The 12,456-nt window shown below is 41.5% G+C and overlaps 7 protein-coding genes across 7 annotated transcripts; 5 read left to right on the top strand and 2 right to left on the bottom strand.

The window, feature by feature from the left end:
- Positions 1 to 436: 436 nt before the first annotated feature.
- LOC108608302 (adult cuticle protein 1) lies at positions 437 to 1,155 on the top strand. The gene is made up of 2 exons (XM_017999629.1): positions 437 to 535; positions 596 to 1,155. Exons 1-2 carry the CDS (start codon positions 530 to 532, stop codon positions 953 to 955), a joined length of 366 nt encoding a protein of 121 aa, XP_017855118.1. The 5' UTR covers positions 437 to 529; the 3' UTR covers positions 956 to 1,155.
- Positions 1,156 to 1,202: 47 nt separating this feature from the next.
- LOC108608300 (exonuclease mut-7 homolog) lies at positions 1,203 to 3,514 on the top strand. Its single transcript, XM_017999627.1, has 3 exons — positions 1,203 to 1,619; positions 1,674 to 2,322; positions 2,385 to 3,514. Exons 1-3 carry the CDS (start codon positions 1,511 to 1,513, stop codon positions 3,505 to 3,507), a joined length of 1,881 nt encoding a protein of 626 aa, XP_017855116.1. The 5' UTR covers positions 1,203 to 1,510; the 3' UTR covers positions 3,508 to 3,514.
- Positions 3,515 to 3,784: 270 nt separating this feature from the next.
- On the bottom strand, positions 3,785 to 5,384 carry LOC108608301 (phospholipase D3). The gene is made up of 2 exons (XM_017999628.1): positions 4,122 to 5,384; positions 3,785 to 4,064 (listed from the first exon to the last, which is right to left on the bottom strand). Exons 1-2 carry the CDS (start codon positions 5,286 to 5,288, stop codon positions 3,807 to 3,809), a joined length of 1,425 nt encoding a protein of 474 aa, XP_017855117.1. The 5' UTR covers positions 5,289 to 5,384; the 3' UTR covers positions 3,785 to 3,806.
- Positions 5,385 to 5,632: 248 nt separating this feature from the next.
- On the top strand, positions 5,633 to 8,221 carry LOC108608168 (ATR-interacting protein mus304). The gene is made up of 4 exons (XM_017999429.1): positions 5,633 to 6,202; positions 6,257 to 7,712; positions 7,775 to 7,954; positions 8,010 to 8,221. The coding sequence occupies exons 1-4, from the start codon at positions 5,633 to 5,635 to the stop codon at positions 8,219 to 8,221; spliced, it is 2,418 nt and encodes an 805-aa protein (XP_017854918.1).
- Positions 8,222 to 8,269: 48 nt separating this feature from the next.
- On the top strand, positions 8,270 to 9,507 carry LOC108599469 (ubiquinone biosynthesis O-methyltransferase). The gene is made up of 4 exons (XM_017986308.2): positions 8,270 to 8,447; positions 8,503 to 8,664; positions 8,722 to 9,254; positions 9,314 to 9,507. The coding sequence occupies exons 1-4, from the start codon at positions 8,413 to 8,415 to the stop codon at positions 9,442 to 9,444; spliced, it is 861 nt and encodes a 286-aa protein (XP_017841797.1). The 5' UTR covers positions 8,270 to 8,412; the 3' UTR covers positions 9,445 to 9,507.
- On the bottom strand, positions 9,454 to 10,067 carry LOC108599476 (M-phase phosphoprotein 6). Its single transcript, XM_017986320.1, has one exon. The coding sequence runs from the start codon at positions 9,986 to 9,988 to the stop codon at positions 9,497 to 9,499; it is 492 nt and encodes a 163-aa protein (XP_017841809.1). The 5' UTR covers positions 9,989 to 10,067; the 3' UTR covers positions 9,454 to 9,496.
- Positions 10,068 to 10,392: 325 nt separating this feature from the next.
- On the top strand, positions 10,393 to 12,271 carry LOC108601356 (transcription factor E2F2). The gene is made up of 6 exons (XM_017989259.2): positions 10,393 to 10,459; positions 10,558 to 11,101; positions 11,167 to 11,276; positions 11,332 to 11,590; positions 11,649 to 11,982; positions 12,048 to 12,271. Exons 2-6 carry the CDS (start codon positions 10,805 to 10,807, stop codon positions 12,146 to 12,148), a joined length of 1,101 nt encoding a protein of 366 aa, XP_017844748.1. The 5' UTR covers positions 10,393 to 10,459; positions 10,558 to 10,804; the 3' UTR covers positions 12,149 to 12,271.
- The last annotated feature ends 185 nt before the right edge of the window (positions 12,272 to 12,456 follow it).

The following is a 12,456-nucleotide window of genomic DNA, read 5'->3' as shown; positions in this document are numbered from 1 at the left end:
CAATATATTTATTTAAAGTTAAGTACATTATTTCTTATGTTTATTGTTTGCTTAGAGACAAAATATGTTAATATATTAAAAAGCTTAAAATAATTTTTAAATTAACTAACTTTATATTTATTTTACTACGTTTTTTTACCCTAGTGAACTTTATGTAGCCCTTGTTTAACTGACAGTATGAATTGATTGGCCAAAACGAAAACTTTAACAGCTTTAACCGTTGTATGTTGCGTTAGCCCGTTTATCACTAAGCTTGTCAACTTCGCGTGGCTAATTGTCGTGTACTTGAATTGTCGATTGTGGGTCTGGGTCTTGATCTGTGGGCTGTCTGTCTCAAAGAGAAGGTCAAGGGGGGCGTTTGTTTGTTGCCCGGCCAGTTTCCGCATTAACATGGGCATGGACTCGTATGCTAAAAAGAATTATGTATTGAACAAGAAGTTGATTTCGTACGCCTAGAATTGGAACTATAAAAGCCCAGCAACTGTGGTCAGCTGTCAGTTAGTTACGTTTACAATTCACCAACAGCAACATGAAGGTGAGCAGAGAGCAGTCTGCTCCAGTAGAACTTAAATTAATTCCATTTAACTATTTCCAGTTCGCCGTCGTCGTAGTCTTGTTCGCTTTGGCCTGGGGTGTCAATAGCTCCGTGGTGCCACTTGTCTATAGTGCTCCTGCTGTTGCTGGATCCGTTGCGGTTCATGCTTCGGCTGTGCCTGCTGCGGTCGCTGTTGCCGCTGCTCCGGCTGGACCAGTTTTGATTCAATCTGCTCCCTTTTACCACCCAGCTGTTTATGCAGCTCCACATGTCGTTGCCGCTCCCGCTGTAGTCGCTGTTGCTGCCCCAGAAGCTTCGTATGTGGCCAAGACACGCGGTGCTGTGCATGTGGCTCCATTGCCAGGACACTCACAGAGCGCTGCCTCCGTCAACTTGGAACCTGCACCTGGAACTTTGTAATTGAACACCTTCGAATCCAACACAACCAATGACCTTGCCATCTTTATCTTTTAATTTCGCAGTCAAATTTTTTATTTCCCACTCACATTCTAAGTCAATTTTTGTTTGTAATCAGCTCCTCTCCTTCTATATTCTGGTATTTCTGTTGCTTTTCTTACACAATTCTGTTGAGCAAATAAAACAAGTTGTTAAAAAAATAATACTTTTAATACTCTGATTATTTTCCATTAATACAATTATACATCCCAGAGATATGCAATAGCAGTTAACTTTGATTGCAATATTAAAATGCTCTAATTACTGCACTATTAAAAGCAGGTTAGAGTATGAAATTAACATTTTGATAACTTAGTAATCCAAATGTTGTACAATTTAAAAATTCATAGTTTCAATTTCAAAGTGCTGGTCACACTGCCTGTATAAAGTATCGTAAAGTACAATACGGTATCGAAACTGCTTATAGCAGCTCTGGCAACTCTGTCAATGCATTGCATGTTTTTTTTTATTGTTATTGTAAATTGCAAATAAACTGTGCGGGCTGCGCCCGTTAACAACATGTCTAAGCTTTATAACGCAATACCGGCTGGCTTCGAGTCCGATGAAGAAGAATTGGAATACATGCTAGCCGACCTGAAAATCAAACGACTGGAAGACATAACAACTGGTAAGTGGTAGCAGGCAAAGTTAAAGGCTACGTTATAACTCTTAACTCCGACAGGTGCAGGCATAGATGGCGACTTTGATGCCACGCTGGACAGCGATTTCCAGCAGTTCTTCGATTCATTTCGCAGCAATTGGAATATGCACAACAAATGTAAAACGCCGTATATGCAGAAGGATTTAAAAAGTGCACTGATGCGTCATCAAAACCCATTGCTGATGGGGCTTAAAATATTTGCAAATTGCCCGGACAGCAGCAATGTGAAGAACAAAAGTTTATCACACTTTGTGCTGGACACTGTGTGTAAGCTGCGCGTGGAGATGCCGCATCTAAGCGAACAGTGCGACGAAAACATGAGCATGATAGCTTTTCATTTCGTCAAGACCACTGGCATGCAGTCGCTTAACAATGCCATGATACAAACCTATCGCATACAACAAATTCGCCAGCTATTGGTGCCTAAGCTAAAGCACCTGCTCGAAGGTGGCAACTATAAGGAAGTAACGCAGTGGTCCATTAGTCTACAGTTAACACACGAGTTCGATATGATGGAGTTGGCTTTTCCTTTGGTTGCGCAAGAGAAACTGCCGCTGGCCGAGGAGTATCTGGATCAGGCGACGCATCAGCGACTGCCTTTTGTTAAATTTCTTGACTCACTTCTACACAAGGACAAGTCAGTTATCGAGCTGTGTGAGCATTTGCTGAGGTTTGTATTTCAAGAAGCAAATTTATTTAATCTTTATTAATCAACATTGCTTGTCTCAACAGCCGCTATAAAAATCTTAAGGTCTCACATCATGTGCTCAGCTATCGCCCTGTGTCAAAGATCGTAGCGCGCTTTGCTAAGAAGTACAACTTTGATGACTCCATTACGCCCAATTACAAATTCACCAAGACCTGCAGTTACCTACATTACCTCTATCGCGAGTATGAAAAGTCGCGTATTAATCTAGACAGCTTTCGAGAGCTGGTGACTCTCCATGCCTACAACTATGATATACAAATGGATTTTGTTAGCTATTTGGCTGCAGCTGCTGCTTATGGACCACACGAAGCGGAGGCCATATACTGGTATCATCAGTTTAAAATCTTGCCCGAGCATTGTCCACTTGAAATCAAATCACTGATCTCAAATAAAGCGCTGCAGAAACAGCAGGAAAGGCAACATCTACCACTGACCAAGGAAGAGCCTGCAGCCAGTGAAGCGTACCTGAGCATGGATCTGCCCGATGAGTGCCTAATTATTGTGGATACAGCCTTGCAGTTTGAGCGCATGCTGGAGCATCTACAACGTGAGCAAATCATTTTCATGGACTCCGAGTGGATGCAAAATGTTTGTGTGCAAAATCAGCTTTGCCTGCTGCAAATTGCCACAAACCTTAATGTGTACCTTATTGATTGCCTTGCCAGCCAGGAGCTGAGCGAGCAACATTGGCGCACCTTGGGTAACAACATATTCAACAATCCCAACATACTCAAGGTGGGCTTCTCTATGCTAAGTGATTTAAGCGTATTGCAACGTTCGTTGCCACTGCAGCTGCGACTACAGATGCCGCATCATTATTTAGATTTACGCTCTGTTTGGTTAGAACTTAAGAAGCAGCGTCATGGAATTGAACTGCCATTTGGCAATGTGCAGCAGGCAGGTGAGGCGCTTACAGATCTGTCCATGCTCTGCCTGGGCAAGAAGCTCAACAAGGCCAATCAGTGCTCCAACTGGGCCAATCGTCCACTGCGACGAGAACAAGTGCTTTATGCGGCAATCGATGCGCGCTGCCTTATGCTCATCTATGCCTGCCTTAACAACTATGTGCCCGACATTAATGTTATTATTGAGAAGAGCATTGCTAGCAACAATTTCTTGCGACGTGGCGGACACAATCTCAAGTAGCCGCGATTCTCAGTAATACTTAGGTTAAAATCAAAGTATTTTCAGTTATATGCATAACAAGGTATAGAATGTACTTTATGAAAAATAATAATTGCAACAAGTGTGAATACAATACAATACAAAATACTGTTATCAAAAATAGTAAAATAGCAAATGGTAAAAATTCTTTTCTTTCAACTAGAGTAGACAATCGATAGTGTAATTCCTGAAATTTTGACTTTGTACGTTGATATGTTTCAAAAGTAACGAGATCTTTAACTTAGAAATGGTCTACTCTAGTTTTCATAACAGTCTTAAACTTATTTCAAGTCATATGCATAAGCACTATTCCAATCACGTTCGAAAACATTATGCAAATCCCGACGCAAGGAAGAATTGGCACTCTTCAGCGTGTCCTTTAACACCAGACCCAAGCCCGCTGTGTTGGTAAAGTAGTCGCCCGACCAATTGGAAGTGCCTATATATGCCACACGATCGGTGACCATATACTTATTGTGGTTAACACGGCCAAAGGGTATTTTAAGTTGCTCTGCATCCGCAGGCACAGTGAAGAGACGCTACAAAAGATGCAAGTTTAATAAGCTAAGAATACATTTATTAGTCATTGGCCTTACCACTTGTATATCAACATTTCGACTCAGCATGGAGAGATCCTGCAGTGAGCGCAGATAATGTTTCATGCTTTCGTCAGAGTGTCGCCACCAGGAGATGAGCAGCTTGACAGATACGCCACGCTCTATGGCCGCCTTGCGCAAGGCATTATCTATTTCCGGCCAGTAGTGCTGCTTGGATGTAAACACCAACAAAGGATAGTAGTCCATGACAGCCACGTTAACAAACTCCAGCGCCGTGTTGATAGTGTTTAGTATGGCATCCAAGTCATGTGTGCGTCCTGTGGCCGAGAGTGGCGGTGGTGAGCTAGAAACATACCCTTGCATTTCATATTTTTTATTAATATTAAGAGTCATAGGCTGTTCCTTATTGTAGTTAGTGTTGTACTCCCAAGGCCAGCTACTGGGTATGCGTGCATCTGGATTGCTACCCAAATACCAATATGCCTTAAAAACCTTTGCCAAGTCGCTAGTCAACTGTGGACAGTTCTGACCCAGCACTCCCAGCTCCTTGACCTGCGTTAGTGCACGCCAATCCATATTAGCGCTGCCCAGGTAAAAGTGCTGTCCATCCACAATCCAAAGTTTTGTGTGCAAAATACCGCCACCAAAATATTTCGGAAAGTCCAAAGTAACCACCTGAGCGGCGCCATAGCTAGCAAGCAACTGCGTATCCATATCTGGCGATACCTTCGATGGTGCGCTCTGTGCTATACGCAGCTTGAACTTTGCATCTATACCATTATTTAGCAAACGCTTAAATATGGCATCGCCTGGCTGTGAGCTGCTAAAATTGCCTTCAGTGTCTTCACTGCGCAGCGTCCAATAAAAAGAACCAATGTCTAGAGTGGACTTTGTATTGTCCAACAAATGTTGCCAGGCATCATAGGTGCTCATGAACTTTACACTGCCGGGCGTAAAGTTAAGACCAATGGGAATGGACTCCACTAGCGTTAAGTTGCACTCGTATTTGTTGTCATCCCGCTTGGACTGGTAGGATCTAAGTAACGGCTTTGGGTGCAGGGTTGTGCCAGCCAAAAAGAGTAACAGAAATGTGGTGAGCAAAAACATTTGTACTGCTTGCACATTGCTTCTTTGCATCTGCATCCTTCTATCCGTGGCATTTTCAACATCATCATCATCTTGTGGCAGTAGTTGCTCTTTCGACATTTTACGCACTTAAATGAATCATTAACTGCTGATCGGAACTTTTTGCACTTTTCTTAAAACTACACTTCTAGTTTTTATCTTATGCCATTCCACCCAATTTCGCCTTCGCGCGCAGTTCGCAATCTATCGATTATAATAATATATCGCCTAATAATTGTTTGCTTCGCTCAAGGTTAATATTATTTACTATTAGACTAAATAGCCTTGTAACATGTATTATTTTAATTTAAAAATAAAACGTGACATGATTTTAGCAAACAATTAATAAATACAAACTACCAAATTTTAAATCGAAGCATGTGACATCCCTAGAACTCAAGTTGATTAATGTAAACAATTTAAAAATGGCCAAACGTTTTGAGCCCCTTAGTGAGTTCACGCGCGCAAAGAAGCCTAAACTAGATGTCAGTGTAAATAGAGGCCGTCCCAGCAGCCCAGTTAGATCCAATATAGTCGATTTCTGGGCCAGTGATGATGACGATGTAATCTTGTTGGCCACACAGCAGGCTGAGGCAGTGGCCGCGGAAACAAATTTGCAGAGCCAAGCACAACCCCATGAAAATGGTGTACTTATTACAGAGAGTCAGTTTGCGGTCGCTGTTGGGCGGGCAACGACCAGCACCCAAGTACTACCAGTGACAGCAACGCAGTGCTTGGAGAACACAGTCTTGGAAGATATATTTGGTGACGATGGAGCCGATGCATTTTCCTCGGCATGGAAAGAGATTCCCCTGCCTACGGTGTCAACTAAAAGTACTGAACCTGATCCAAGCACAGCGAATCGGCGGCAATTGGCACAGGAAAGGCAAATCAAGTTTCTTATGGAACGCGTCGATGCGCTGAAAAAGGATAATACAAAATTGCAGAAGGATCTAGTAGAAAGCAATGATCAAACGGGCATAAAAACTGGCGAGGTGAGTGTGCACATTATATGGCCTAAAAAGAAGCTACTAATGCACAATCTGTAGGTCAGTTTGCTGCGTAATGAGCTGCGCCAAGTGCGTCAGCAGCTGCAGGCTAGCAAAATGGAGAAACTAGCGCTCAACGAAAAGGTAAACAAGGAAGTGTTGGCCAAGGAAACAGAATTGAATTTTTCGCTGGTGGAAATCTCCGAGCTGAAGATACGCAATGCCAAAAACAGTGTAAACTGCACCGTCAGAGAAAATCAAGCGGATACAGTGAGCACTAGCACGGAAGAACGTCGCAATTTACTGCGCATGCAAAAGCTTGTCATTTCGGGCTCTGCCAGTAAAGCATGTGCTCAGCAAACGTTGAACAAAGTCTTTGCAAGCGTCAGCGAGTCACACAGCTTGTCCAAAAGTCGCGTTCTCTTCGAAGTGGAACTGGAGCAATTACTACTCTGCTATGCTGAACTGCAAACACAGCCCCAGGACGCGTTCAGGAGTACTGAACGCTTAATTGAGTCTGTGTGCCGCGTGTTCAGCGAGTTTTGGTCCTATGCCCATAGCTTAGAGGCGCCACAAAAGTGCATGCTATTTGGCTATCAGCACTTTGATTTGCAGCTGGATGATAGCAGTGCCATGCGCGAAACATTGACACAACCAAGCGTTTTGTTTCGACAGGAGCGCGCCATAGTACTACGTCGTTATATAGCCACCCTGGCGCACATATGTAAGCAATACTCAAGCGTAGCCTGTGCTTTGTTTGAGAAGCAGCATGGCAAATACTGTGTCCTGCAAATAGCTGGTGAAGCCGTATCCAAGTTGGGCTACTCCTTTGAGCTAACGCAACATTTTGGTGTACTGGAAGCGACAGCAGCTTTGCTGCACAGTTTGTTGCAACATTTGGAAAGTGGCAATGAGGCACAGTTAGCTGCCATTTTTGGTTTACTTAAACATATGGTGTTCACGCGTCCCAGTGCTTGGGTGTTTAGGGAGCTTAGCCAATGCCTGGTGTTATGTGGAAGCCGACCTAAACTTTTAGAGAAGCTGTGTGTAAATAGTCCAAGTAGCTATTTTCTATCCGATCGCGTGCGTTCGGTTTATCGCTTTGCGCCCCATTCCTGTGTAATTCAAGTCTATGCTGGACTGCTAGAGCTTTGCTTCTGTGATGATTTGTGCTTGCAGCCCATTCACTTTCAACTTTTACTCAACATATGTCATAATCATGTGAGATTTGTCTATGATTGCTTTGCCAATAAGCCAGAGTTTATATTGCGCATGCTGCCGTTTCCAAATTTTGCGGATGAAGAGCCAGCAGAGCAAGAGGAGACTTTTAGTCGTGTAGCTCCACTTGCTTCCAACTTGACAGCTAACAATAATAACAGCTCTGCTGATGTGTCATCAAGCAAAACGATTGCTGCACAGGATCAGGGTTGTGAATGTTATGTCAAGCTCTGTCTCAGCGTCGTAACGCTAGTATTTCAGATGCTATATCAATGGACATTGCGGCAGAATAAATCTGGTGAATATTATATAATATACGTTTACTTTAATGAATTTTTCTTATATGTGTCTTTTTTGCAGATACTTCAAGAGTAGCTGAGATCTCACAGTTAGCTGTACAATTGTTGACACTTATCTTTCGCGAATATTATTTAACCTGCCTTTTTCGCGATTCGGAAGAGACCACTAAGCATTACCTATATCTTATTTGCAACTGGTGGAAAGATCATGCTACACTCTTGAATTTCAATGAAATGCACAGTAATAATTCTAGCCTCAAAATGTTTTTATTTAGTTAATTTTATTATATTTTTAGGGCGTTATTTAAAGCGACTGCGTGAATTGCATTTTATGCTTAAACCACTGCATCAAGAAGCTAATCCCAGCAATACTGTCAATGATCTGGCTGACTGGCAGCGCATTTTTAATACACAACCAGCGGACAGAGTCGGTGCTGAACCTTCTTTTAATTTAAATATAAGAAACTTTTTCAATGGCTTAAAAAGCATTGACTGTAATTTTGAGTAAGCTAGCTTAATATCATTTGTTTAGTTATACTTTTGTTTCACAAAAATGTAAATAAATTCGATTTCTTTTAGTTAACCTAACGCAAGCAAATTCAAATTTGTGTACATCGATAACAAATCGATAAATCGTAATACGCACCTCACCAGTGATAGAAATGTAAATACACACAGTTTTAGAGTCACATAGAAAATATGCTGCGAAGTTTGTCTTTTCTGAAGGAACGCAGGTAAAGTTTACAATCAAACAGAACACAATTACAATATTTAATGTTACATTCTTAGTATTACAAGCTGTCGACCATTTGCTGGTACTATAGCTAGAAAAAGTAGCGAACAACAAACTGCAGAAACTGCACGCGAGGTAAAACATCATGAGAATCTGGCCGGCAATTGGTGGGATAAGAAAGGTCCGATGGGAGCACTTCATGCGCTAAACGAAATACGGTGAGCAAAGCTGTCATATTCAATTCCAAGTCAAGTAATTAAAAAGCAACATTGCAGAGTACCTTTTATACGTGATGGATTGGTAACGCGGGGAAATGTCGAATCACGTTATATAAACACTACAAAGGTTTTGCATGGACAGCGCATATTGGAAGTGGGATGTGGTGCAGGCTTGCTCACAGAGCAATTAGCACGACTCGATGCACATGTGACGGGCATTGATCTGGGCGAGGAGCTTGTCAAGACAGCACGCGCTCATTTGACAGATTGCAGCGCTGAGCTGAGCTCCAAAGTGCAGTATAAAATGGAATCTATAGAACAGCATACCAAGTCGCATGGAGAACATTATGATGCTGTCGTGGTGTCTGAGGTATTGGAGCATGTAGAGGATAAGGTAGCGTTATTGCAAGATTGCGTGCGCTCGCTTAAGCCAGGCGGCTCAATTTTTATAACAACTATGAACCAAACGTTGCCTATGTGGCTCGGCGGCGTTGTTCTCGGAGAGTATTGTCTAAATCTGGCACCCAAGGGTACGCATCACTGGGACAAAATGATATCACCGCTGGATGTGCAACGCATCTTGGACACAAGTAAGACAAGAATTATGTTACTCAACTTTTGCTTTAATTCTATCTTCCTGTTCTCAAAGTGAATTGTCAGACTGTTTTGTTGAATGGCAGCACCTACGATTTTTGGCGAAACACTTGGCGCTGGATAAACTCCACTCAAATGTGCTATGCACTGCAAGCCGTAAAGGAAGTGCCAGCGGACTGTAACTGAGCTTAGTACTTAAGCAATGTATTTTACAACTATATTTAATAAGTAAAGAATATTAGACTTGTACATTATCATCGTCCTGTCGTGGTTTTTTAAACTGCGCTTTCTTTTTCCACTTTGGTCCCTCGCTGGATTTGCGTTTGTTAAACTCGTTTTTTGTGCTAAACTTCTTGGACATTGTTCTGCTCACAGTCGGTGCGTTGTTGGCGTAATAAGACTCTGCCATCTCCTTGTCCGTAACCTCCTTGGGTTGTTCGGGCCTTGCATTGCCTGCTTTCTCTGCCTGTTCAAGCTCCAACAAACGCTCCAGCTCTGGATTCATGCCTCGAAAGCTTAGTCTGCCCTCAATTAAACCCTCACAGATGGAATAACTCGGTTCTATGATGTAGTTAGAATTGCCATTGAGCACCATGCCACTTAACTCATTGGAGTACAATGCGCGGCTTTGCTCATCATCCGCTTCCTTTGCCACCTTGGCTTTGGTGCGTTGCATGAACTTCATGTCCAGAATGCCACGCGATAGTCTTGGCTTAACTTTAGAAGGCATATTTAATATATATGTCAAATTTTATACTTCAAAACTAGACTGCACGTTGTTTCTATAGAGAATAGGCAAGCACAACAAACACCGCTTAGTGATGTGTAAATCTTAATGGTATATGAAACTATGTTTCGATAGCTCTTAATTTATCGTCGCAGTGCGCCAAACGTGTTCGGCTTCTAAATATATATTTTCAGCAATATTTGTTATTTTTCTATCGTATACTAGTTACTGCATACAAAAGAGGTCATACAACTTTGTACAAGCCGCAAAGTAGAAGACCTTCAAGTATATTTTGAAGTATATTTCAAATAAATATAAAAAGCAAACACTGCTATAATTTTGGGCAAAAGTCGTGACTAATTTTGCCAGATCACAAAAGTAAGAAATGCTAAAAAATATGGCAACCTTGCTTAGTTAAAATTACAGCGGCAAGCCCATTTATCGGTTACCAACAAGCTATTGGCTGCCTCTAAAGTAATTTACAACAAGCATAAAACATATCAGTAATGGAAAACTGCTTGCAAGCTATTTTTATATGCACATAGTTGATTTAATTTGGCTTTTAATCACAGGGCGCCAAGATAAAAAATTGTTGATAAATTTTGTGGTGGTCGAACGATAGAATTTATGTACAGTGCTGGGAGTAGAAGAAAAGTGACATAAATGGCGGAATTGTGCTAAAGCAGCGCCAACATTTGTATTTAATTGCGGATTGTATAAAATAATAGTTAATTTCATAGCTTTAAGACGCGGCAAAGCAAGTGTGGCAACTAATTGGTCATCAAATAATCAAGATATACCAGAATTTAAGTGCGCGCCATGTATAAGCGTAAATCTGCAGCTGCAGCTCTACCTTCAAAGCAGCGGGTCAGTGTCAGCACCAGCCCCGAAACAGCAGATGAGTCTGCTGCTACTGCTGCTGCACATGATGATTTAGACACAAAGTCACGCGTAGAGCTGACAGAGGATCAAGAGAAACTGGACATGGACGAGCAAAACTCAAGCCAATCACAATCTCAGCCAAGCCAACAGCGTTCTGTTGGCTCGCTTGTGTTATTGACCCAAAAATTTGTTGAACTAATGAAGCAGAATGGCGGCTCGATAGATCTGAAAGAGGTAACATTAGCAAACACAAGGCGCCTAGTTAAATATAAACATTTTGTTCTAATGCTCAATTACAGGCAACAAAAATCTTGGACGTGCAAAAGCGACGAATTTACGATATAACCAATGTTTTAGAGGGTATTGGCTTAATTGACAAAGGCAGGCACTGCTCGTTAGTACGTTGGCGGTAAGTTTCAACAATATTTTTTTATACGCTAACTTATAGTTACATTTATTTTTAGGGGCGGAGGCTTTACTAATGCCAAAGACAGAAGAGCGTATGAGATAGCTTGTGAGCGCACAAATCATTTAAAATCATTAGAGGATGATTTGGATAGGCAATTGGAGTATGCCCAACGCAATTTGAATTTTATAATGCAAGATCCAACTAATCAATCGTATGCGTATATAACGCGCGATGATTTTTTGAACACTTATGGTGACGACACAGTCTTCACTATACCCAATTATGATGAAGAAGTAAAAATTGAGCGTAATGACGTAAGTGCATGATTTTCATTTTTATTCAGTGGCACGCATTCCATACTTTATTTCGCAGGACGAACTGCGAGTTTCATTAGATAATGGTAGCACAATTGACATTCGTCTGGTTACCGATCAAGGTACGGGTATTACGAATCCGCAAGATTCGGATGGACCCTTTGATGAGCAACACTGCGACACACCAACGCCAAACTCATCGCCTTCACACTCTAGCGATGCGGGGCAGGGAACTGGCAACGTCATTAAAGACGAGCATACGTATTCTTGCAATCCAGAACTAAAGGAAGAGAACAAAACGCTGGAGAATGAGCTAACTGCAAAAATAATATTTCAAAACTATTTGTCGGGGCATTCACTAAGAAGATTCTATCCGGATGATCCCAATTTAGGTGAATGAGCACAAGAACTTTGTGGTTGATAGCATCAAACTAATAATGTGATCTTATGATTTCAGAAAACCCTCCACTTGTGCAGGTGAACCCACCCCAAGAAGACTTTAATTTTGTGCTGAAAAACGACGAAGGAGTTTGCGAATTATTTGATGTACATTGTTAGGCAACAATCGTTAGGCTTGCGTTTGTAATTGGCCGAGTGCATTGTGCAAATATTTAAGCTTAGTAAAATTCTGACCTTTAATTATTTTTTATAACGTAGGCATTTTAAATTAGTTTAATTGTAATAAACTTTTGGCCAATAAAAATTACGTCGATATCTAGTATGCGTACACCAATGTCCTTTTTTGTGTTCTTAATTTTGCTAAAATATATTGAAACACAAATTCATTTAAACTTAAGCCCTGCATTCTATTTGACACAGGTGTGTTCAAATGAACCATTGACTCACATGCTCACAAGTATTTTAAG

The sequence above is a fragment of the Drosophila busckii genome, chromosome 2L (assembly GCF_011750605.1).
Source record: "Drosophila busckii strain San Diego stock center, stock number 13000-0081.31 chromosome 2L, ASM1175060v1, whole genome shotgun sequence".
Classification (NCBI taxonomy): Eukaryota; Metazoa; Arthropoda; class Insecta; order Diptera; family Drosophilidae; genus Drosophila; species Drosophila busckii.
Note: the sequence above shows the minus strand (reverse complement) of the source record. Positions and strands in the feature narration are given on the sequence as shown.